Consider the following 23,535-nt stretch of genomic DNA (forward strand, 5'->3'; position numbering starts at 1 on the left):
TGAAAAATTTGGCTTTTGCTTTTATAGGGCACTGCATTGTTTTGATATTGTATGGGATTTTGACGTTTCTTGGCCTTGTTGTTTACAAAATTTCTGTAAGAGTGAAAGAGAAGGAGAGAATGTCATGCAGTGCCCTATTGCTATACTAGCTGTCCCGGCAAACGTCGTTCTGCCTGCCTACTATGTTTTTTGACATGCAGCTCTGCAGAAAAATACGCCGCAAAATGGAATTTCCAACTTTTTTGTTTTCGGTGCGTTCCCGGTCGATTTTTCTAATTATTTTTTCGTACGAACACGTCGGAGCCCCGCACGAATGAAATATTGGAAGAATTATGTAGATCCGTTGGCCCGTTCCCGAGCCTATTCGTGACATACAAACACCATTCCATTTTTATTTATATAGATAGATCAGTGATCCTCAGCCTAACCGTCTTAGCGGGCCAAAGTTGAATTAAGGATAGAGATTGCGGGCCGCTAGTCATTCAATAATTTGATATTGGCAACATACAGGTTTAGGCAGTAAAACCATTTATTTGAAATTTTGTTTGCGATTTCTTTTTTTGTAATTTAATGGTCATAAGAAATTTCTGAAAGAATCTGTGCATAATTTGTAGGTGCAATTTCAGGGGATTTGGAGGAATTTTCCAAATTTAGCTAGGGAAAATTTTGAATAAAATTTTGCAGTATTTCTTAGGTGGCCAATGAAGACGTGCCCTTAAAACCTGCTTACTTTATCTTTGAGAAATATGTGTAGTCAATTTTAGAAGATTATTTCTCAAAGATTGTTAGAGGAGTTTCCAATTGAACAAAAATAATTGTGGGTGTTATTTCTAAACTTGGAAAAGAATTTCTAAAGGAATTCTGAGAAATTTCCTTAAACATTTTCTTAAGCATGTTTTTGCAAAGCTTTGATTCAACATTTTTTAGAAATGTTTGAAAGTATTGCTAAAGAAATGTCTTGGAGAATCTCTGATATATCAACTTTTGAAAATACCTAAATTTATATCTCGGATTATTGAAGCCTTCTACAGTTCGAAAAACTTTTGAATATTTGCAAAATTGTGAAGATCAGATAAAATGCCTTGGTTGATGTACCAGCAAATCTTAGTATATTGAGAAAAGTCATTGGTTGTCGAACTAAGTCCTTATTCATTGAGAGTTGACATACTGACTCAGAAAAGTTTTGTATTTTATTTATACTTCTGTTGAAAAAAATCCACGAATCATACAGTGTTTTAGTAGCTGATAGTCATTCTCGTGCAAATGTTAAGATAAGGAAAAAATTCTGCCTGACATTTTAAACCTGCTACCGGGCCCCATTCTAGTTCATTTAAAAACCAGTTCGCGGGCCGCAAAAAACCTATAACACCCTTATAAACGAGGGCCGCATGTGGCCCGCGGGCCGCACTTTGGTGACCACTGATATAGATAGATAGCTGTTATTAGTTCAGAAGGAATTCCTCGGCCTATCTTGATGCATGGGAAATTTCTTTCCTGATTCGCCCAAGAAACTATTTTCCATTGATCGCAGTACACAGTTGGGAAGAAATGATAATTCAAATGACAGACACTGTAGAAAGTTTCTGCCAGGTCAAGAAATTCCTTGAGCGATTTCTTTTCAACACGAAACTGGGCTTGTTGTTGGTGCACATAGTCGTTCTTGTCCAAGAAATTAATTCGCTTACTTTTTCATCATGTTTAATGGCACAAAACATTATCCCGGGTATTATAGTAATTCGGGATACTTTGCATCTATTATTCTTTTTCAGGAGCATATGAAAAGGAGGTGGGGGCAAGATGGGTCACCTAGGAGATGGATTCTTATAACGTTCTAAGTACAAATCAAATGTCTCTGTTCTCTGCCACGACTCTTAAATACACTAGTCTGCAATGATATTAGATGTTAGAAAGATCATACAGTTTTAAACTTATTTATTGATAATCAATTTTCAAAACATGATTCATCTTGCCTCACATAATTTTCACATTAGCCAGATGGGTCAGCAAACAGAAAGCTTGATTTTCATATACGTACAAATTAGATAAAGGCAGTGATAAAACATATTGTTATTATATTCTAAGAAGTAAAAGATTTTTCTTCAGGCAATCGTAAACCACAGAGAACAGACATCCAGGCTAGAACAAATTTCATTCAGAAAGTTGTGTAAAGATTTGAATCGTCACTTGAGTAAGGTTGCAAACCAATCTACGATGACAACACTAACGCCGCCATACACCATATTGCCACAGTCAGTGGTGAATAATTGAAATATTTCAAGTGGCGAGTTAAATTAGTATGGGAAATTACCCGTTTGCAGCGCCGCACTATTGCCACTTGTGTTGCCGAAGAAATGATTCTTTACACAAAATTCAGATTGGACTTGGATGTCTGTTCTCTGTGCGTAAACGGACTTCAAAAATCTATGTGAGTCCTAAAAAAATAAACCTCTGTTTCTCGAGAATCCGACTACATAGAAGAATTTCGTCTTCGGCAAGGTTGATTAAGACATCAAGAGCTATCCGATAGTGAACTAGTTAGTTCTAGGTTTATCCGTTAGGTGGCGCTAGTGAATCCTAAAAAATTAAAACCTCTGTATCTCGAGAATCCGACTACATAGAAGAATTTCGTCTTCGACAAGGTCGATCAGGACATCATGAGCTATCCGATACTGAACTAGTTGGCTCTAGGCTTATCCACTAGGTGGCGCTAGCGAGTCATAAAAAATCTTATCTTCTGTTTCTCAACATCCAGACTCCTTAGAAAATTTTTGTCTGACCATGCCGATTGATCAGGACATCAAGAGCAATCCGATAGTGAACTAGATGGTTCTAGGTTTATCCGTTAGGTGGCGCAAGTGGGCTCTAAAAAATCTAACTTATGTATCTCGAGAATCAGACTACTTAGAAGAATTTCGTTTTCGGCAAGGTCGATCAGGAGATCAAGAGCTACCCGATAGTGCATTAGTTGGTTCAAGGTTATTCTCCTAGGTGCTGCTAATGAGCCATAAAAATTCGGAACTTCTGTATTTCGATAATCAGACTACATAGAAAAATGTTGTCTTCGGTTAGGTCAATCAGGACATCACAAGCTAGCCGATAGTGAGTTGGTTTGAGGTTCATCCGCCAGGTAGCGCTAGAGTTTTAAAAATGCTTAGCTGCTGAATCTCGAAAATCAAGCTTCATAGAAAAATTTCGTCTTCAGCAAAGTTGATCAGTACCAGGGATGAGAAATGTACTGGAAAAAACGGTTACCGGCTGTACATTTGACATTTTTCCACACGAACATCACAGGCCCAGCCAAACTCAAACTGTTCGAAAAATAAATGTCATAACATTTTTTTTCCTGCAGCCTTCTTCCTCGAAACGGTTTCCAAGTGCGAGAGCGCCAGTACTCGAGCACAACGACGACAGAAATTTCTGTCTCTCCCATTTTCGCATTTTTCTGCGTTTCAAACCGCTTCTAGACAAACTTCTTTACATGCATCGCAAAGCTAGGAGTGTGCTCTAGCTGTTTGTGCAAATCGAATTAAGTTATTTATTAAAACAAGTGAGTTATTAGCAGTTGAAAATATTTGACATTTTTCGCAATCACCCGCCTCAGCATGACTGCTCATAAAAATTTTCGTGGGGAAGCGAAAACCGTCAAGCGTCTGCTCGACTGCCGTTGGCGCGACATCTGATGGTATTGGTGCTGCCGTTGTTTTGTTTTTATTTTACTGCCGGTATCGATGAACGGTAAACAGAAAAAAGTCTCATTTCCATGCCTGATCAGTACATCAAGGGCTAACGGATAGAGAACTAGTTGGTTCTGGGTTTATCCGGTAGGTGGCGCAAGTGAGCTCTAAAAATTCCGAACTTCTGTTTCTAGAGAATCCGACTACATAGAAGAATTTTGACTTCGACAAGGTCGATCAGGACATCAAGAGCTATCTGATAGTGAACTAGTTGGTTGTAGGTTTGTACGCTAGGTGGCGCAAGTGGGCTCTAAAAATTCTGAACTAATATTGGTAAAGTAGTTTTACAATAAAATAAAACTGCATTGCTAATGATTGGTAACAAAACAGCCGTCTTATTTCATATAAACTATTCATATAATTTACAACTAAATACAGTGTTGAACAAAATATAGCGTAGTATAATTAGTTATCAACTTGAACTTAATGATAACGTAATTTTCGATAACGTGCTATGTGCTATCAATTTGTTATCTTTACTCGGGTTCATTGTTACTCTCATCTCAAAGACATTCGTTTTGGTCGAACGTGCCTCTGGAGCCGACCTACTGATGCAAAATATATGTATATGGATAAATTGAACGTAATTTGATCAACTAGCGCCCAGCAATTTGGTTAGATACAAGAAGACTTGAATGCCCAATGGTCTATTCACAGATTAGTAAGTGCTAATACCGTGGAAAATGAAGCATGTTGCACCGTCTTCCATTCTCCTCTCTTTTTCGTGCTCGTTCAGGAGAGTTGTTATCCTATGATGAACTGGTTGGTTTTAGGTTAGACTGTTAGGCGGTTTCAATGATTCATAGTGCTGCCGAGGTAGAATTTTACTGGAATTCTTTGAGCAGATGGAGCACACTGGTGGTTGCTTGAATCAAAGTTGCTAAAACTGGAATAGTTTGTTTAATTTTATTGTTCTTTTTCCATTTTAAAACACTTAAAATTCTTCAGCCACTTGACAATAATAATGATCGGCTTCGGTTCAACCCGGATCTAGTTTCCACTTATTACAAATTCTAACAAACTTAGGGGCTGTCCATTAATTACGTAAGGGTGTATAGGGGGAGGGGGGGGGGGGGGGTTTGAGAAATCTTACGCGCCATACAAAAAATCTTACAAGGGGGGGAGGGGGTGTCGAGAAATCGCAAAAATTCCCTTACGTAATTTATGGACAGCCCCTTACTGTGATCGACTAGTGATCAACGCACTTGATACTATCGCTACCTCCTACTCGTTTGATTTGTACCACCTACAGTGAAGCTAATAGCATATGACTACTCTCACTGATGGTGTGAGGGTAAAATGGCTAAATTTCGCCGCAACACATAGCAATTTTGAACTTGTGTATCTCGAGAATAGAACTACATAAAAGACTCAGGTCCATATAACCACAGCTGTAAATTACGTGAGCCGTGAAATACGATCACGCATCAAAAGCGGAAATCGTTTCTACTGTGAGCTACGGAAGAAGCTGAGAGAGATGAGATGTGCAGAACGCTAATAAGGTGGCCCTTTATAAAATAAAACATAAACCATGCTCAAAGAAGATTTGCAAACATTTGGAGTTTTCGAATGACGAGTGCTAAGGATAATCTTTGGAGCTGTGGCGGCAGAGGGTGAGCCACGTGCTCGTTACGCTCTGCGGTTTCCAAAGCCAGAAGGATACGATGGGCAGGATATACTACTAGTATGCCGAATATCAACCCATTATATATAGAAATTATTAGAATGATGCATGTTGGAATGCCCAAAAACTGTTGAAAACTATCCATTGATAAACTACTGGTAGATTTTTTTAGTTATTACTAATGTAAACCCTTTCTGGAACATTTCAAACAGTATTTTTTTTATTAAGAGAATATCAATTATTCTTTGCATCATGATCAGTCATCTAAAATAGATTTACATAGCTCATAGAAATAAGGTAGCTGCACAAAAACAGAAACATATTTTTTCAACGTTTCACGTGCATTTGCCCCACTGTGTATTAAAACGAAAATTTCACCGTAGATTTCCGTTTAAATGACTACAACAGTGCTTCCCAAACTGTGCGCCGCGGCGCCCTGGTGCGCCGCGAACCTTTCCCAGGTGCGCCGCAGGATTTTTGCTTTTGTGACGAAACAAAAAAACAAACTCATTATTTGTATTGCGGAACAATTTTTTTTATTAGTAAAACTAGTGTCGCTCACATTTTTTTTAATCTTTCCTGACTCTTCGATTGTTCCATAGGATTTCTGGTGTCTGGTGGTGCTATGTTTAAATAATCAATTTAAACCACATTTAAAATTTCAAGTTTTTGAAATTGTTTTTGGAATTCTTAAGCATAAGCTTAAGCATAAGCTTTTGATTTTACTATATCTTGTCCAAAGTTTTAATTTCATGAACATTATTTACGTTCTTTTCAGAATAATAACAAGGTCTTCGGAACAGCTTAGCGGCATGCAGGTTTTCCGATCTGGTAGTGTGAAGAGCTAGCTTTGATTTTTTTGAATCGGACTGTTTCATCAGTATTTCCGCAACCTCGCTGAACTCGTTATGCTCGGTTTTATAAATGGGGTTATAGGGTATCGCGCCACTTGGGCGGTGGCTTCTATATTCGTCTGTTTTCCACTATAACTCAGTCAATTTTGAACCAATTGACTTGAAATGTTGTACACGGGTAGATACTATACCTATCTCACCACATTCCAAAAGTTGTGTCAATTGGTTCTAGTTTGACTGAGCTATAGTGGAAAACAGACGAATATAGAAGCCACCGCCCAAGTAGCGCGATTCCCTATATGGCCAATCCAGGACCAAAGGGTTAAGTTGAAATTTATGAAAATAAGTTCAATCAAAGCCCACCTGGCAGGTCTTTACAATCTCTTCATGTGTCCCAGTTTGCCGAAAGTTTCCAAAATAATAAAAGTGTTGCTTTGCAATTTCCGCAAAAAGTTGAAGCTTTGGTCAAGCTCTGTGTAGTCATTTTCATTCAATAGGAATTCTTTAATTATTGCAAACGCTTTAGAATTTTTGACTGAATTTTGGAAATTCAGCAGCTTGTTCTACCTGTACATCTAAGTTTCTTCTTTTTTTTTAAACTTGTATGATAAAATCAACATGATTTTTGAAATCTTATAAATATTTAAACTATCTTTGAGAAATTTATTTAAAAAATATTTTTCCAAATATTGAATTCTGAAAACATGATATTAGAGAAGTGTTTCACGATTTTGTCTTGCACACCGTAAAGTGGAAGTTGCCCAAAATTTAAAAAAAATGTTAAAAACTTTGGTGCGCCGCGACATTTTTGGAAATGTCAAAGGGCGCCGCGATAGCCAAAAGTTTGGGAACCTCTGGACTACAATATCTTTCTTGTATGGGGTTGAGGTACTCCAGAAAAAATCAGACACCTACTGTGATTGTGGCATAATTCGGGCGTTAATGGGTTAATAATGAGACCAATTCATTTCCATCGTCAGTAAAAAAAGGCACCGTTTGCATTACAGGAACAGGGAAGAACTACGTGTCTGATTTCGTGGCAGCAGCACTTTTCGAAAAAGGGATAGAGAGTAATTTTGTGTACAAATTCACTGCAACCAATACAGACAAGGTATAGCAAATCCGCTTGACAGAATTGAACATAATGTAGAGGATAATATTTTTCAGGATCTTGCTGACAAGGTGAAAGAGACGGTCAAGAAATGTGAATATTCGTTATTCATTTTTGATGAGATTGAAAAAATGCCAATGGGAGTTTTTGACTCCATAGTGTCGCTGTTGGATCACCATTCTTACTTGAAAGGATACGACTTTTCGAAAGCCATTTTTATCTTTCTCTCAAACAGCGCAGGTATAGATCCTCCATTCTCTTGTGCAAGTATCATTTACGAAAAACAGTTCATCATGCTATTACAGGCGCTGAAATAGCGAAAAAACTGAAATCTCTCATGGATGCTGGTCGGTATCGTGATGAAACCGAGTTGGAAGACTTCCAGTATATCGCACAGCTTGGAGCGTACAACGTACAAGGAGGTCTTCATCGAAGTAAACTTATTGATTCGCATGTCATTGATCATTTTGTGCCCTTCTTACCTCTGGAGCCTAGACATGTTGAGATGTGCATCAAGAAAGAGTTCATGCTTCGCTCGTGTCCAAACGAAGCGAGCGATGAAGATATTAGGTAATTGACCACCATTAACCGTCTGAATTTATTTATTACATTTTTGTCTTTTTCAGAAAAATTATTAAAGATGCAATGACGTATGATGATACCGAAAAGTTCTCAAATAATGGCTGTAAGCGAATAAGTAAAAAAGTTGAGTCCTACTGTTACCAACAAAAAATGAAAGGCCAACATTAACAGTAAGACGATTATAATTCTTGAATGTTAGTATTACACGTTCACCATTATTGGCTTGTGATTTAAAAGAAAAACATAAAAAAGTGAGAGAGGTATGCGTAAGTCAAATAGAGAAAGCGTTTCGTAGATCTTTTTAAAATAAACTGTATAAACTCTTTATATTGCTATTAGTTTCATTCTCGAATTATGTAACGCTCTAAGGGGAGGGGGAGTACGTCCGAGCGTTACGGCCCATACAAAAATTTTAGGATCATCATACAAAAAAGCGTTACGGAGGGACGCACATTGGAGAGCCGCCATACAAAGGTCGGACAAAACCTCAAATGTTATCCGAAATGGTTAAAATTCACAGGTTATGATGATTTTAGTGCCCTAAATCTATTTCTGATATGAAACTTTTCATATATGTTCATTTTACTATATTAGGGTGGTTCCAAATTTTGAAATCTGATGATTATGGAAAGCATGTAAAAAAATCGATGATAAGCTATCACGATGTGTTTTTTGAACGTAGATTTTGATCAACCTCTAATTTGGGGGTTCTTAAATCATGTATTGGTATTGAAATTTACTAAATTGTGTATTTTTTTGCTGTTAGGGTGGTCCGAAATCTTTAAAACTACATAACTCATTAGAAAAATTTGATTACCTACGTTTTCTACCAATGGATCAGTTCAAGTACACACCAGTGAGACGTCTGTTTGTCTGTGTTATAACTATGGTGGCATTTATATGATGTTTGTTCAATAATTATATGTTCAAAACATAGTGTTGAAATGTCTGCACAGAATTAGGACCACCATTTAATACCGGTTCCTAATTCTGCGTACCTAAGAAGAACAAGAAGATTAATAAAAGAAGAAGAAAACTCAATTGTTGTTTGCCGATTCTGATTCCTTGGAGACACCAGTACATCCTGCGTGCATGGAAAAACAGACATTATCTTCATTATTTATATCGCAAAATGCTTCAGCTGATGGGGCAACTTTTTTACGGACACAGATTTCAGGCAATTTCAGTACTTGCAATACCATTTTATTTTTTACAAAATAATGGTCGTTAGTTTGAAACATTTTTCTTCACAAACTTTTTCATTACTATTTTGAGCTTGTATTAAACTAGCGTCCATGATTTTGTGGTATATTCGAGAAAGTGCGTCGAATTAAGGACTGCGCAGAATTAGGGCCGGTCACGGTACCCAAAAACTAGACCAAATTGCACGTCAGATCCGAGATACGGCGTCGTTTTCTGAGGTTTCCTAAACAAGTACTCTCTCTCTCTCTCTTCTTGGCGTAACGTCCTCACTGGGACAAAGCCTGCTTCTCAGCTTAGTGTTCTATGAGCACTTCCACAGTTATTAACTGAGAGCTTCCTCTGCCAATGATCATTTTGCATGTGTATATCGTGTGGCAGGCACGAAGATACTCTATGCCCAAGGAAGTCAAGGAAATTTCCTTTACGAAAAGATCCTGGACCGACCGGGAATCGAACCCGTCACCCTCAGCATGGTCATGCTGAATACCCGTGCGTTTACCGCCTCGGCTATATGGGCCCTAAACAAGTACTGGGTCTCTTTAATACGAAGTTTTGAGCAATAAAAGCTTTGCATATTTTTTCTTCTGTTTAGTCTTCGTTTTATGTTATATAAACTGTTTAAATAATTGACCCATTATGTATACTTATATGTGTGCAAACCAACTTTTGTTTACGTTTCATGTGAGATTTACTGCAACAAGTTAAACAAAAAGTGGAGAAAATCCGAAAGAACATGAAAAAATTTTATCTGCCGCATATTTTTAATTTCCGATTTATCTAGGTAGTCAAAGCTAGAAATCGAAAGACAAAGAGTAGTTCTTGCAAATGAGGAACAACACTTGTTATTTTGTTGGGAAATCTAAAAAAATCTGGAGCGCCAAAGTTGAGCCGTTTGTATGGAAATTTAACTTTTTTGCTCTCCGTCACGTAAGGGATATAACAGGTTGACCAATAGTCAAAATTTGAGATTTTTTTATGCACTCTATGAAAAGTTACAGCATGTTGAACTTTTTTGTGAGAAAGAGAAAACACAGACAAACAGACGTATCACTTGGAACAAAATGCGGTTAAAATCATCGTCACGAAACATAATCGCCCAATGGTAATTATGCTGTGCTTCACAAACTCACTGAGTAGATGGCGGTAGTGAGCAAACGTCAAACAGGAGCGAAAATAATGCGAGCGCCGTGGGCGACCGATTTGCGAACTAAAGAATATTTGAATTATCCGTTAAAAAGGAAAACGATGAGAAGTGAGTAGAGTGAGACGTCTGTTTGTCTGTGGAGAAAAGGTCACCTATCCCAAGCACCCAATGTATGTGTCTTTAAAACCACTTGATCGTTCTTTATCGACCTGTCGAGCTGTTTGCTGTCCAAGCTGTCAAATATGTAGTGTAATCTTAATCCTCTTGCAAAACAGTTCCGTCCGAAGCAATGATTAATCAACGTTTGGTCATCGGGTTCAATAAAAAAATCAAAGTTAAAATTAACTGACACAAACCTACAAACAACAACAACTAATAAATACACCATTTGTATTAAAACAAGAGCCATGATAAAATATATACCGATCCAAACATTAAAAGATGGTTTTGTCAAATACAACTAATCGGGTCAAATCGAAAATTCAAATTGGCTGATCGTCAGCCGAACTGACAGAACACGTTACGACAAGACTTGCCAGTATAGTACTTCAGTGAACTGCCAACACGGGTGAAAAGCAGAAGAATTCTCTTGTAAATTTAATGTTTGAAACAATTTAAATTTTAAATTAATTTTAATTTTTTTCACCAAACATAGAAAAGTTTTATTGTCCAACTAGGGTAGCGAACCACTTGGGTAGCGGCCGGTATTTTGGGCACTCTTCGCTATAACTCAGTCAATTCCAAACCAATTGACTTGAAATTTTACACGGCTAGATATTATACGTATCTCATCACGTTCCAAAAATTGTGTCAATTTGTTCAGAATTGGCTGAGTCATAGCAGAATAGTGCCCAAAATAGGACCCCTGCCGAGATGGTTCCACTTCCCTACTTATACAAAATCGCCTTGTTTCATCGCATATACAATTATAAACCGAAACGCGTTTATGTTGCTTTTAACATGTTGTAACTATTTTAGGCGTTGGCAAAACCTACGTGTCGCAATTCATAGCATCCAGTATGTTTCAAAAAGCACAATACAGCCGTTTCGTGCATCGTTTCCCAGGACGAATCCCGTTCACAACCATCAGTCTGGTTGAATCCTATAAGGTCCGTATCTTTGTAATTTTCATATTTTTATGGTAGACGCCTGGGTTTAGCATTTGTATTGGAAATATTTACACTGGTATATTGTACTGCATGCAGCTATTGAGAATACAACTTATTCAGAATCTTTCGGAATTTATGAATGCACAGATAAAAATAAAGACATAAAGAGGTGTACACGTTATGTAAACTTCATTTAAGTCATGTAAAGTTCATGTTATAGACAAACAGACTCTTACAGAAAATTCATCAAAAACTTTTGCCCGGTGTCATTTTCATGAGCACACTGTCACCTGTTGGTACAACCGCGCGCAACTCTGTCGGCCATGATGGATTTTGATTTGACGTTTTGCTGAGACGCACACTACTACACAAAATACCTGTAATTTTCATTTGCATCATTCAGCAACGTGTACACTGGCAAACGTCAAAGCGATCGAACACTAGCCCCTCTGGTGGAACAATCGCGCAAATCAAATGAAATTTAAATTGATCGTTACTTGCATGTGCCAAGCCGTTTTGAAGAGTGTTACGTCTGTTTGTCTGTGATGTTATGTTATGTCATGTGTAAATTTGTGTTCTTATACTATACATACTTCCTTTTTGAAATGTATCTTTCAATTGAAAGATTGAAAGAAAGCATTTGGGCAAGCACCAAGCTGTTTAATACTCAACTTTATTTGTAACTACAGTCAACTTTCGTTCGTTGTGCTACATTTAGGTGGGTTTTGTTTTAACTGGGCGCCCGTTAGGTGGGCTATAGCCCAATTAAAACGAAGTCTAACGTCACTTTTTGACGTGAAGCGCGATTTGTCATGGTTGGTAGCCCTGAATTTCTATTGTTAGAGGTGTACAGAGATGAGCCAGCCTAGGGCTGCAAATCTCAATAATAAATAATATTGATAGAGGTAATTGGACAGCTGAAAACTCAGCCCAATTAGTGAAAGTCTTTCATTAACTGGGCTAAGACCTTAGTGCAACGAACGAAAGTTGACTGTAGTCATTAAAAAGTGGTCAAAATATGTGAAAATGCAAATTACATGGTACACTTTTAAAAAAATACGTATGAAACAGATATAAGCTGAAACAAGTCGTTTTATTAAATTGAGTAGATAATACATTAAGAGACCATTTTAGCCTTTGAGTTGATAAGTTGACTGATTTCAAACAGCTTGAGTCTTTGGAAATACATACTGTGTTGTAATGCTTGGCACGACACCAATATGTAGGGTTAAAATTGTCTCACTAAACATATTTTCAACGTTCTTTACTGTTTTCAAAATTTTTAGATTGATTTGCAACACACCATATTAAATAGCCTTCGGCAGTGTCCCGAATCGTTGTTCATTTTTGATGACGTGGAAGAAATTCCATCCGGAATAGTAAACTACATCGTGCATATGTTGAACCACAATGTGGTTTTAGACGGCGTCAGTTTATCCAAAGCTATGTTTGTATTCATAACGAACGTCGGTGGTAAGTACAGTTTATTTAAAACATCAAAAATCCTACTTATTTTTATTGTTGATTGTGAAAAATGATAAATTTATCGATATGATCCGACAATGAAATTCAGCATTTGAGGTTCAGTTGTGAGGCCATAACCATGGCACCTTTGTACAAATTATATACCACTGGTATCTGTCGAAGAAGACCTGCAGTCATTCAGATTTCACGTTTGAGTTGAATCCAGAGTTGAATATTCGAATTTCTGTGAGTTGATTAATCTGTTTTTTTTTTCTCATATGTCTTTTGAGCATTTCCAGCAGAAAAAAACCGCACAAATTTACCATTATTTACCCGATATTTTTTTGTATTTGAATGAAATTTTCTTCATGCGTTGGATTTTATGAATCGTTTACTTTTGCATCAACACATAACCATTTTCCTCACCTAACTTTTGAAAAGGGCGTCGGCGTATGAAAAAAACCTATCTTGCTTCTGAAAAAAAATGATAAACTCGAAAACGGTTTGTTGGATTGAAATGATGTTTTCGAAGATATTTGAGGATATTTGAAAAACTTATAGAAAAAATATACTGAGAGTATTATTCATCGTGGATCGATGTTAGATGTCATAGGGTTCGAGCACCGGGTTCGCCCAGTCTAAGCACAGAGAACAGACATCCAGGCTAGAACAAATTTCGTTCAGAAACTTGTGTAAGGATTTGAATCCTTACTTGAGTAAGGTTGCAAACCAATATACGTCGAAAACACTAGCGCCGCCAAACGTCATATTGCCACAGTCAGTGGTGAATTGAAACATTTCAAGTGGTGAATAAAATTAGTATGAGAAACTCGCCGATTGCAGCGCTACCAGATTGCCACTTGTGTTGCTGATGAAATAATTCTTTACACACAATTCAGATTGCACTTGGATGTCTGTTCTCTGTGGTCTAAGGGAAACTATTTGCATAAAAATAACCAATAATCCTATGAAAACTACCAATGTTTCAAGTGAAAGGTTTCAAACTATATTTGGTATAAAAATGCAAAAAAATTCAGCTAATACTTAATTTTTGCATTCAAAGTGGCAGTGGCCAAAATAGAACCACTGCATCAGTTTTGGCTATACCGCAGACAGACGTTCAAGTTTGACTCAGCAGCTTGTGTAAAAAACATGGCCGCCACAAATTTCCAAGTGGCAATCAGCGAACAGATGGCGTTACCGACGTTCATATTCAATCGCTGCCTCACATGTGCGTTGCGACCAACAACTGTCACCACGGTCGTCTTCCAGCCGGATGGCGGGAAAAGGCCACACGTGTTGCACGCTAATAATGTTTCCACATAATTTGTGCAGAGTAAATGGCTTTTATTTAATGTCTAAAATCTTTTGCACAAATTAGCGCAGGGCTCTTGTAACATATTTTACACATTATTACTTTTATTTTACATAGATTTGCTTGAATAAAACTGCATTTGGATGAACTTCACTCGCATTGGAAAATCTTTGTGAATGTGACGCAATTGTAGGAATGATTTTGACAGTGTTTGTTTTGATTTTATTTTTCGGTGGGTGGTGAATTGGGTGGTAAGTAAGCGGCTGGAAGCACGTGGTTTCTCAAACTGTCAACTGCACGCGACTGAACTGTGGCAATCGGTTGCCTAGGTGTCGCTAGTGAAAATTTACATAGAAAATTTGAATAAATTTGTTCGAGCTAGAACGTCTGTCTGCGGCTATACTTTTAACTTTGATTTATATTTATATGTTGACCAATCCCATGTATTTCTAACCTTCTATTTACCACCGAGAACAGACATCCAGGCTAGAACAAATTTCAATCAGAAAGTTGTGTAAGGATTTGAATCTTCACTTGAATAAGATTGCAAACCAATATACGATGACAACACTAACGCCGCCGAACACCATATTGCCACAGTCAGTGGTGAATTGAAACATTTCAAGTGGTGAATTAAATTAGTATGAGAAATTAACCGATTGCAGCGCCACGGTATTGCCACTTGTGTTGCCGATTTCAAATGGCCGTTGCATTCCTTACACAGTTTCGGAACTGGACTTGGATGTCTGTTCTCTGTGGTAAAATGTCTTTTTGTGTCCCACGCTAACGCCCATAATGTGCTATAATTCAGTTACAGCGAATTAAAAAAATAGTTTTTAAAAACTATATGACATCTAACGTAGAACCGCGATGAATATCTTCAGTGTATTTTTAAAAAGTCCTTCAAATTTTCTCAATTATCCTCAAACATCTTCGAAAACATCATTTAAATTCAACAAACCTAACAAAATTAGATGAAGAATGTTGCAAAACAAATAACATGGAAATCATTTACCTGTAAATTTCTGCACTACAGTTTCGGCCGATTGCCGCAAAATTGCCTCCAGCCTGTTTTGGATGACACGTGCTTGCCGCTCGGTTGCTGCGATGCGAAAGAGCACGATCGTCGGCGGCGCGGTCTCTCCTGTCCGACCGGCTCGAGTCTTCGTGTCGCTGACGACCGACGACGTGCGCGTCGCGACGTCGCGATGTCTGATGGAGCGCGAATATTGTTGTCGCGGTTGGGTCGTTGTGTTGGATGATGCGCGAATGCTAACGATTCGCATCTCTGCGCATAGGGTGCTAAACTGGTATCACCTGGTATGCCATACTACCTACCCTCGAAATCAACTTGTGGGTCCACCTTCCTTTGGTATAACTAACCCATGAACGCTGCCATTTGACCATTGAGATCAACCTGGCAGTCCTAGGTATGCCCACGGTGTGTCTGGTAGAAGAAATTTATTACAAAAAAATAAGCATCGCTAATTTTTACGTTACGTGAAAGTTGACGCTTCTACACTGAACTACAAATCAACCCAAATTTAAGTTGTTTTGACGCAATCCCGGTCTTCCGTGGAATAACTCAAATTTGCGTTAAACAGCGAAAGTGGTGAGTGAGTAGTTCTCGTTTGAGAGCGGCAAAAAAATTAACCCAGTGGTAAGTTATTTTCACCCAACGGAGGCCTCAAATGACGCAAATTTGGGTTAATTCAAGAAAACCCAAATTTGGCTTCTTCCACGGAAGAGCAGCGGATGCGTCGGTGCTTCTCTCTTTGTTTTCGACAACATTGCGGTGGGGCGAGGGAGAAAACAACCCAACTTTGAGTTAAAACTTTAAGCAGTTTAGCCAAATTTGAGTTTTTAAAACTTATTCTTTGGGTTATAATATTTTTCCGTGTAGCTTTCATTCAAGCCCAACATCGAAATATTCTATCGGGGGAACTTTTTCATACAAAAATTGGGTATGTTTGTTAAGTAGAAATAGGGATTAATTTGGAACCGTTCATTTTGTATGGGGAAAAACAGTATTCTGAAAAAGTTGTTCGAGATCCCTCGGTGGATTTTTTTGAGGGACCGTGCAAATGAAAGCTGAAAGCCTCTATTTTTGAATAGCGAAAAATTTGACGATGCCTATTTTTTTGTTATAAACCTTTCCCATACACACGCCGTGTGCCGCTATCAACGTGCATGGCTATCAAAGGCAAGCTTCGATATGGACCAGTAGGTCTGTGCCAAAAAGGAGAAAGAAACGCAAGCTTATCGTCGAATCACTCCCAAGAGTTCAGAGTGTATGACGACGCACTTTGTGGTGATAGTGCAATCACAGACAAACAGACGTAACTCTTAAAGGAAATTCATCAAAAACTTTTGCCCAGTGTCTTTCTTATGAGCACACTGCCACCTGTTGTTATAACCGCGCGAGACACAGTCGGCCATGATGGGTTTCGATTTGACGTTTGCTAACACGCACACTACTACACAAATCGACTGTAATTTTCGTTTGCATCATTCAGCAACGTGTACACTGGCAAACATCGACACGTTCGAACACTAGCGCCTCTGGTGGAAGGATCGCGCAAATCAAATGAAATTTGAATTGATCGTTAAACGAATGTGCCAAGCTGTTTTGAAGAGTGTTACGTCTGTTTGTCTGTGGTGCAATCGTTCATACTAAGCACCGCCTGCTGCTGCGATCTCTAGTTCAAGCGTAACATCTGCTTTGCGTAAACGAACACGTTTCTGTTTATAGGGCATGCACCCACACCACCCACACCAGGTGTCCATTTATTACGTTAGGGAATTTCCATGATTTTCTGACACCCCTCACCCCAGATTGTTTGTATGAGAACCCCAATATTTTTGTAAGCGCGTAAGATTTGCAACCAATATATATAAATATAAAAAAAAGCTTGAGTCCTCCAGTACGCCGATGATCTCCCATTCCTAGGGTGAACTTGCCTGACATTGCATGTACGTGATAGCACTGCTATCAACAGGTCATTACTTAGATTCGTTAACAGCGGCCTTTCTAAATCATCGTATTCGAAGTATGATGTCTCCCGCTGCGAGGGCTTAACTTTGGCTGGCCAAATCCCCCTTCCTCCGTCCGCTTCCTCCTGTTATTGTAGTCGATATTGTAGCGAACTCAGGGCCCTGTAGCATAATCGGGCTAATAATATTAGCTACAAGTTACAAGTTACAAGTACTAATATTACAAGTGCTAATAATTTGTGTTGCATAAAGGCTCAATTTTCCACTAATATTATTAGCACTAGTAATATTAGTGACCATGAAAATACAAGTTGTTTTGGTTCATTTACCTGTCAAAATTCATCCGACAGTTCACTTTTAATTTGAAATGGCAGTTGATGTTTGTTTATATTCTGCATTTTCCGCGTAACATCCGGAAATAACTTCATTTATTCCGAAGTTTTGCATTATTTATACGATAGATGAAGAAAAGCATGTGCTGTTTGGATAATTTTCGGCCGCTCTGGCGAAATATTTTTTTACAAAGTATATGGTACTGCAAGTACCTAGATTTTTAGTAAAATGTCCCAAAGATTTAATAGTACTGGTTGAAAAACAATGTATAAAGATTTAGCAACATGTATTATGCTTCTTGCTAAAATCCGAAGTGATCTGGGATGCAAAAATTTAGCTTTTACCTACTTTTATATGTCGCAACTCGATGCGACTTAGTGTATGTATATTGTAGCTCTTGATTAGCTTAATGATGCGCAATACAAGCAATTGATTCAAATTTATTTCGCATCTGCAACTTTACCTGTGCTTATGCAGTGACCATAATATGTAATTTTACCAAAAACCTCTTATCAAAGATGGGTATTGGATACTTTGGAGAACTTGAGAGACTCAGCAGAAATTATATTTTGGATACAAAGTGTAGGGGTAGGCGGGGCAATATGGACACCCTAAGGTTTTTGCCAACTTTACCTGGCAAGATGTCAAACAAGTTTAGTTTTTTGATACATGTATCCTTCTAAAGTCTATTTAGCATCTATTGCATAAGAATGCTCACGAAGAAAAATGATTTATCCACTTCAAAAAATGTTTTGAAAAATGTTAGTTTTTCATGACCGTCTTCAAGCATACGGGGCAGAATGGACACCCCCATGGGGCAATATGGACACCATGAGACTTTTACGAATTTCGTACATTATCTACACCTATAAAGTCATTTCATTACAAAACAACTTTTATGGATGAATAATACGCCGCAGTAGTTCATTTTTGTTCAGTTGATTTAAATTCAGGCTGTTTTGGATAAAGCTTCGTTTTTGTCGGCATGTACAGCTGTGCCTAGAACAACTATTTTCCACTTCTGTCGTTTTTTGACCAATTTGTTTCACCCTATGTCTACTATAGTGAACATTTAACGGAAAATATACTGAAATCGAAGAATATGGTTGGTTTGTGATTTAGGTTATATTTTTTCCTTGCCGCTTCTTTCAAAAAGGTGAGTGTCCATTTTGCCCCGGGAGCAGAAGATATTTCCAAACTTGATTTTTGATATAATAAAGAAGAAAATATAAACATGTTAAGCATGTAGATACAGCAAAACTACTTGCATGTGTTCTAGAAATATCAGGTTTTAATCGACCTGCAATAAATTAATCACTAAATCTTATTTTAGATGGTGTGAAAATTATAATTTCCATGCACAAAAAACGGAGGACGCAACTTTTTCGTGTAAAATCAAGTATAATTTTAATTTCGAATGTTTATTTCCTGAAACTACGTTTTAGACAAATGGACTATATTCTCCATTCATTAAAAGTTCAAAAAAGTTCGCATATTTCAAAATATTGAGGGTGTCCATTCTGCCCCGGGTGTCCATAATGCCCCGCCTACCCCTATTTTTCTCTTCAATGAGTTTCGAATACATACCGCAGAATTTAATCGTCGAAAACTGGAATTAAGGATGACATGTTAGATAATTAATATCTTCCGAGTTCATCAAAATGGTAAATCGATATATTCAAAACTAAATATGACTTCTGCAACACTTTAAATCTAACTTGTAAATTATTTTACAAGACCTTTGAGACTTGTAATCAAAAGTACAAGTCATAGCTAATATTTTAAACTTGTAGTTTGTTTATGCAACATACACTTGTAAATTCTACTAATAATATTAGTCCAACCGACTTGTAGTATTGGACTTGTAACTTGTACTTGTAGTATTTTTATGCAACAGAAAATTATAAGTTACAAGCTACAAGACTAATATTATTAGTAAAATTTTCATTATGCTACAGGCCCCAGGTGGTCGCTATGAGTGCAGGCATCATCTACCCTCCAGTTTGAAGTACTTGTTGAACTTTGAACATCCATGAACATCGATTCCGCTCCGTTCCGGCTATAAATACTTTTCGAGCATGGCACGATATAGATCGAGGCCAATGCCTCTAGCAAATTTTGACCCCGCTAGTCCGTGAAATCTGGAGCAACATTTGAAAAGGGCATACAAGCATTGGTAAACAATGACTTCACACGTCGCTCCTGAGCCCCCCTCAGCTTATTCTCAAAAACTAAGACCGTTATCAGATAGAGCAAACATCGATCTTTCGGATAACGGTGTCCATTTGCGTGGGCGGGCTGCTGTTATGCCCTACGGAGCGTTTTAGAAAAAATACACAAGACCTCTTGGGCCCTTTTCAAATGTTGCTCCAGAAATGACTTCCAAATTCCACGACTAGACGGCGCACAGAGGTCCAATTTTGAAAAAAAAACTGGCAGAAACTCAATTTTTGAACATGTCTTTAATGGGAAACAGTATATCGAGCATTCATCTATAATACCAAGAGCACTGACTGGTTTAAAAAATGGAAATATTGATTTTGTATCTTGTTACAGCTCTGAATAGCTGAATAGCTTACTGAATTTTTGATAAAGAACACAAACAAGTTCAACGTCAACCACTACAAAAGTCTTTCAATATAAGTAATTCAATTGCTTCCAAAAGTTTATTTGTAGATATGTTCTTGTGTATATCAGACATCTGCAATGGAGCAAGAGATTAAAATATCACGTTTGGCTTCTAAATTTACATTACATGGCAATAGTACGAAAATTTCTTACACTTCGATTTCAAAGTGTCATACAAAACGCTCCCCGCTACTCTCCGCGGGGATATTCCGTTCAAATGCACGTTTATGTATGTAGAATCGGTTAAGGAATAATGCAACTGCCAAGAGCTGCCAAAATAATAGCGCCATGATGATATGTGATTGTAGTCAAATCGTATGAAAAACATTCATTTTGTTCGAAAAAATCGACAAATAATGAATATGCCATTAACATGAAATAGAATTCCAAATCATGTTCCAATACATTCATTTAGGCTAAAGCTTGCACAATACTATGATTTGGCAATTTTTGCCAGGTATTTTCAAATCTGGACCACTGTTCGGCGTTGATATCACCGCCTATAGGGCACTGCACTGTTTTGATTTTGTATGGGATTTTGACGTTTCGTGGCCTTGTTGTTTACAAAATTTCTGTAAGAGTGAAAGAGAAGGAGATAATTTCATGCACTGCCCTATTACCAGCGGCTTTCGCCCTGTCAGATCAGTCTTTATACTGTTTAGCATCTGGCGTGAACTACTCAATCAGCCGAAGGAGACCCCGTTGGCTTTGGCGACTACGAAGCCCTCGTAAGATGTAGTTTACTGTACAATCAGGACTCCTTATGTACAACGCAATGTTACCTTACATCTCCACTAGACAGAAAAGACTTTCCATTTTGCTGCCAGATAAAGGAAACAGAATTCCTGCTTTCTTTGCGAACGCATAGAGAATATTACTGAAAAAGACAAGACATTCATATCTAGTGGAGACGTCGGGTTACGCAGTCTTGCAACCAATTTATCTAAATAGTCTTAGGTCTAGCAAACGATAAAAAGTGATGCCAAGCTCACAGTACCCGTCGGTAACGACAATTGGGTCGCAGATGGGCTGAAAATGGTGGCGATATGGATACCACACACAACCCATTCCATGAGTTAGTGTCTGCAATGCATTTTTAGTTTTGTATTCTTCTTGATGTACTAGTTTTAATAAGAATAGTATTTGCAAATTGACACATTTTTTTCCACATCCAGGTGTAGAGATATCGAACATCCTGCTAAATATGTTGAAAAACGGAAAAACTAGAGAGGAAGCAGACTATTACGATTTCGAACGTGCTTTACAACTGGCTTCCTACAAATACGAAAATACTGGTTTCTTCCGTAGTCACTTGGTTGATTCCCATGTCGTTGACTATTACATACCGTTTCTTCCTTTAGAAGCATCACATGTCCGGTCCTGCATAATGCAAGAATTTTCATTATACAATATCACAAAGTCACAAATAGACGAGGACATTTTAAGGTAAAATACATTGGACCTTTGTTCAAATGTTCGTAAATAATTGCTATAATTTCAGAATGGTGATGAAACACGTTACATTTGAAGAAATATTCGTTAACGGCGGTTGCAAAAGGATAAGCAAAAAAGTCGCAGCTATTGTGAGGGATCATTTTCTCCATTTGTGAATCGAAGGACACAAACTGAAAAAGGGGTACCATCTGTGGCAACCGTTTTGGATGAAATGGAACGAGATACAACAGCAAAAAGCACCTGCTACCTCCGTAGACTGATTTTATCTCTTGATTGTATATAGGCTTTATGCTAATATAATAAGATTTATTTACACAAAATAAACAATTGAACAAATTATCTAACAGAAAGTGCTTTAAAATTAAGATTATGCTTCTAGTACGTGGTTTAAGTAAGCTATGTAACAAATGGCTAGTTTCAATATCTCAATCTTCGAAAGCTTTTTGTCCGGTGGAAGCGTAGGTAAAAGTTTTCTCAACTCCGTAAATGCAACGTTGAAGGCTTCGACACGAATTCGTTCCCCTAAAAAAACAAAATATTAGTATAATGGCAAGCGTTTAGTAAATATTATATGTAAAGAACTTTCGATTAGTTATACATATCCATTATCTTATGTATTATACAACTGATTGCTAATTTCCTAAACAAGTCTTGCCATACTCACGTGTAGCGTGTGCTGTTCTGTACTTCAATGTTGCTCGTCGTCTTCTCCTACGCTCTTCTCGTGTCAGCCCAGCTAGTTCAGACTGTATAGATCCATCGTGCTTCCGTTTTCCATGTCCGACGGAATTCACAGGAGCGATAGTATTAATTGGTTCGCATGGTAAACCCGTCAAGGAGTCTCGCCCAAGAGCTACTACCGTCGGTGGCGATGGCATCAACTGATCTATGCCATAGACCATCTGCAAAAAAAAACATGATGATTTTTCAATTCCAAAGGACAAAATATATCTGAGAAGGTAAGTAATATTAAATACAGCGGCAGCTAAGCCCGTGCCAAAGGGATAGGTTTTCGGTATTAAATCCCTCAATTTGCCCTTATATCATATACTTGACACCCCTCCAACTTATAGCGAGTTCGCACAAAACCCTTCCCCGAGACTGGTGGCAGGTGTCTGTTTATAAACGGTTGTTCCAATGATTTCATTAGCTTACAAACAAAAGTCACGAGTTTCTATCAAAGATCGATATTCACGTGCTTATTTCGAAATTGTACTGAAAGATTACCATTACACGGTCCGACAATTTTTTGCCCAGCTCCAAATTTCACTTTTTCTGATAACTCCCGACTAGAAACTCATAAATCTGAAGTTTTAACCCTCCCCCTCCTGGGAGAGGGGAGGGGCGTTGATTTGAAATTTTGAAAAATCGAAAAAATCCGAGATTTTTCGATCGCCATTTTGGCTAAATGCACGATATCAAAAAAGGAAAAGGTTGACCACGGGGCTTTAAGGGTTGTGCAACTACCAACAAAATTTCACGAAGATCCGTCAGTCCATTCTCGAGAAACGGTGTTTTTACGAAATGATGTTTTAAAGATTTCTAATATTGCACGCAAAGAATCCAATTACTATATGGCACAATTGCTGATTTAACCATGCCGTTTAGCATCATGGAGTCTTCGAGGAAGTTTTTCACTACAGTAACGCGCTTCTTTTAACCTGTTGATAAAAATGATCAATCCCCCTAAAAGTGAGATAGAATATTTACTTTTTGAATTTTTCAAGATACAAGGTTGATGTCTTCACAAATTGTAGAAAATGCTGTTCTGAATAACTTTGTCGAAGTAACTCCGTTAGTTTTCAAGATATGTTACGTTTTTATTACCGGCGGTACCTTGAAAGTGGTTATTTTTCCTCAATAACTATTTTCACTTTTGATTCCACAATTCTATCCTCACAGTCTCCAATAGGTCAATCATTTTGACTTTCTAAATAAGAGAATTACATTTACTTTTGCATTTGTATGAGGTAATTTGCTTACAA

The 23,535-nt window shown here is 37.8% G+C and overlaps 1 protein-coding gene across 2 annotated transcripts in view; it reads left to right on the forward strand.

Annotated features, from left to right (window-relative positions):
• Positions 1-21,902, forward strand: part of LOC109428768 (torsin-like protein) — a 75,399-nt gene extending 53,497 nt beyond the window's left edge. For both annotated transcript variants that reach the window (XM_062859093.1, XM_062859092.1), the window contains 3 exons: positions 12,648-12,834; positions 21,271-21,541; positions 21,597-21,902. In XM_062859093.1, the coding sequence (XP_062715077.1) occupies positions 12,648-12,834; positions 21,271-21,541; positions 21,597-21,705 (567 nt within the window). In that variant the 3' untranslated portion in view covers positions 21,706-21,902. The remainder of the gene's footprint in view (positions 1-12,647; positions 12,835-21,270; positions 21,542-21,596) is intronic.
• The last annotated feature ends 1,633 nt before the right edge of the window (positions 21,903-23,535 follow it).

Source organism: Aedes albopictus, chromosome 3 (genome assembly GCF_035046485.1).
Source record: "Aedes albopictus strain Foshan chromosome 3, AalbF5, whole genome shotgun sequence".
Taxonomy (NCBI): Eukaryota; Metazoa; Arthropoda; class Insecta; order Diptera; family Culicidae; genus Aedes; species Aedes albopictus.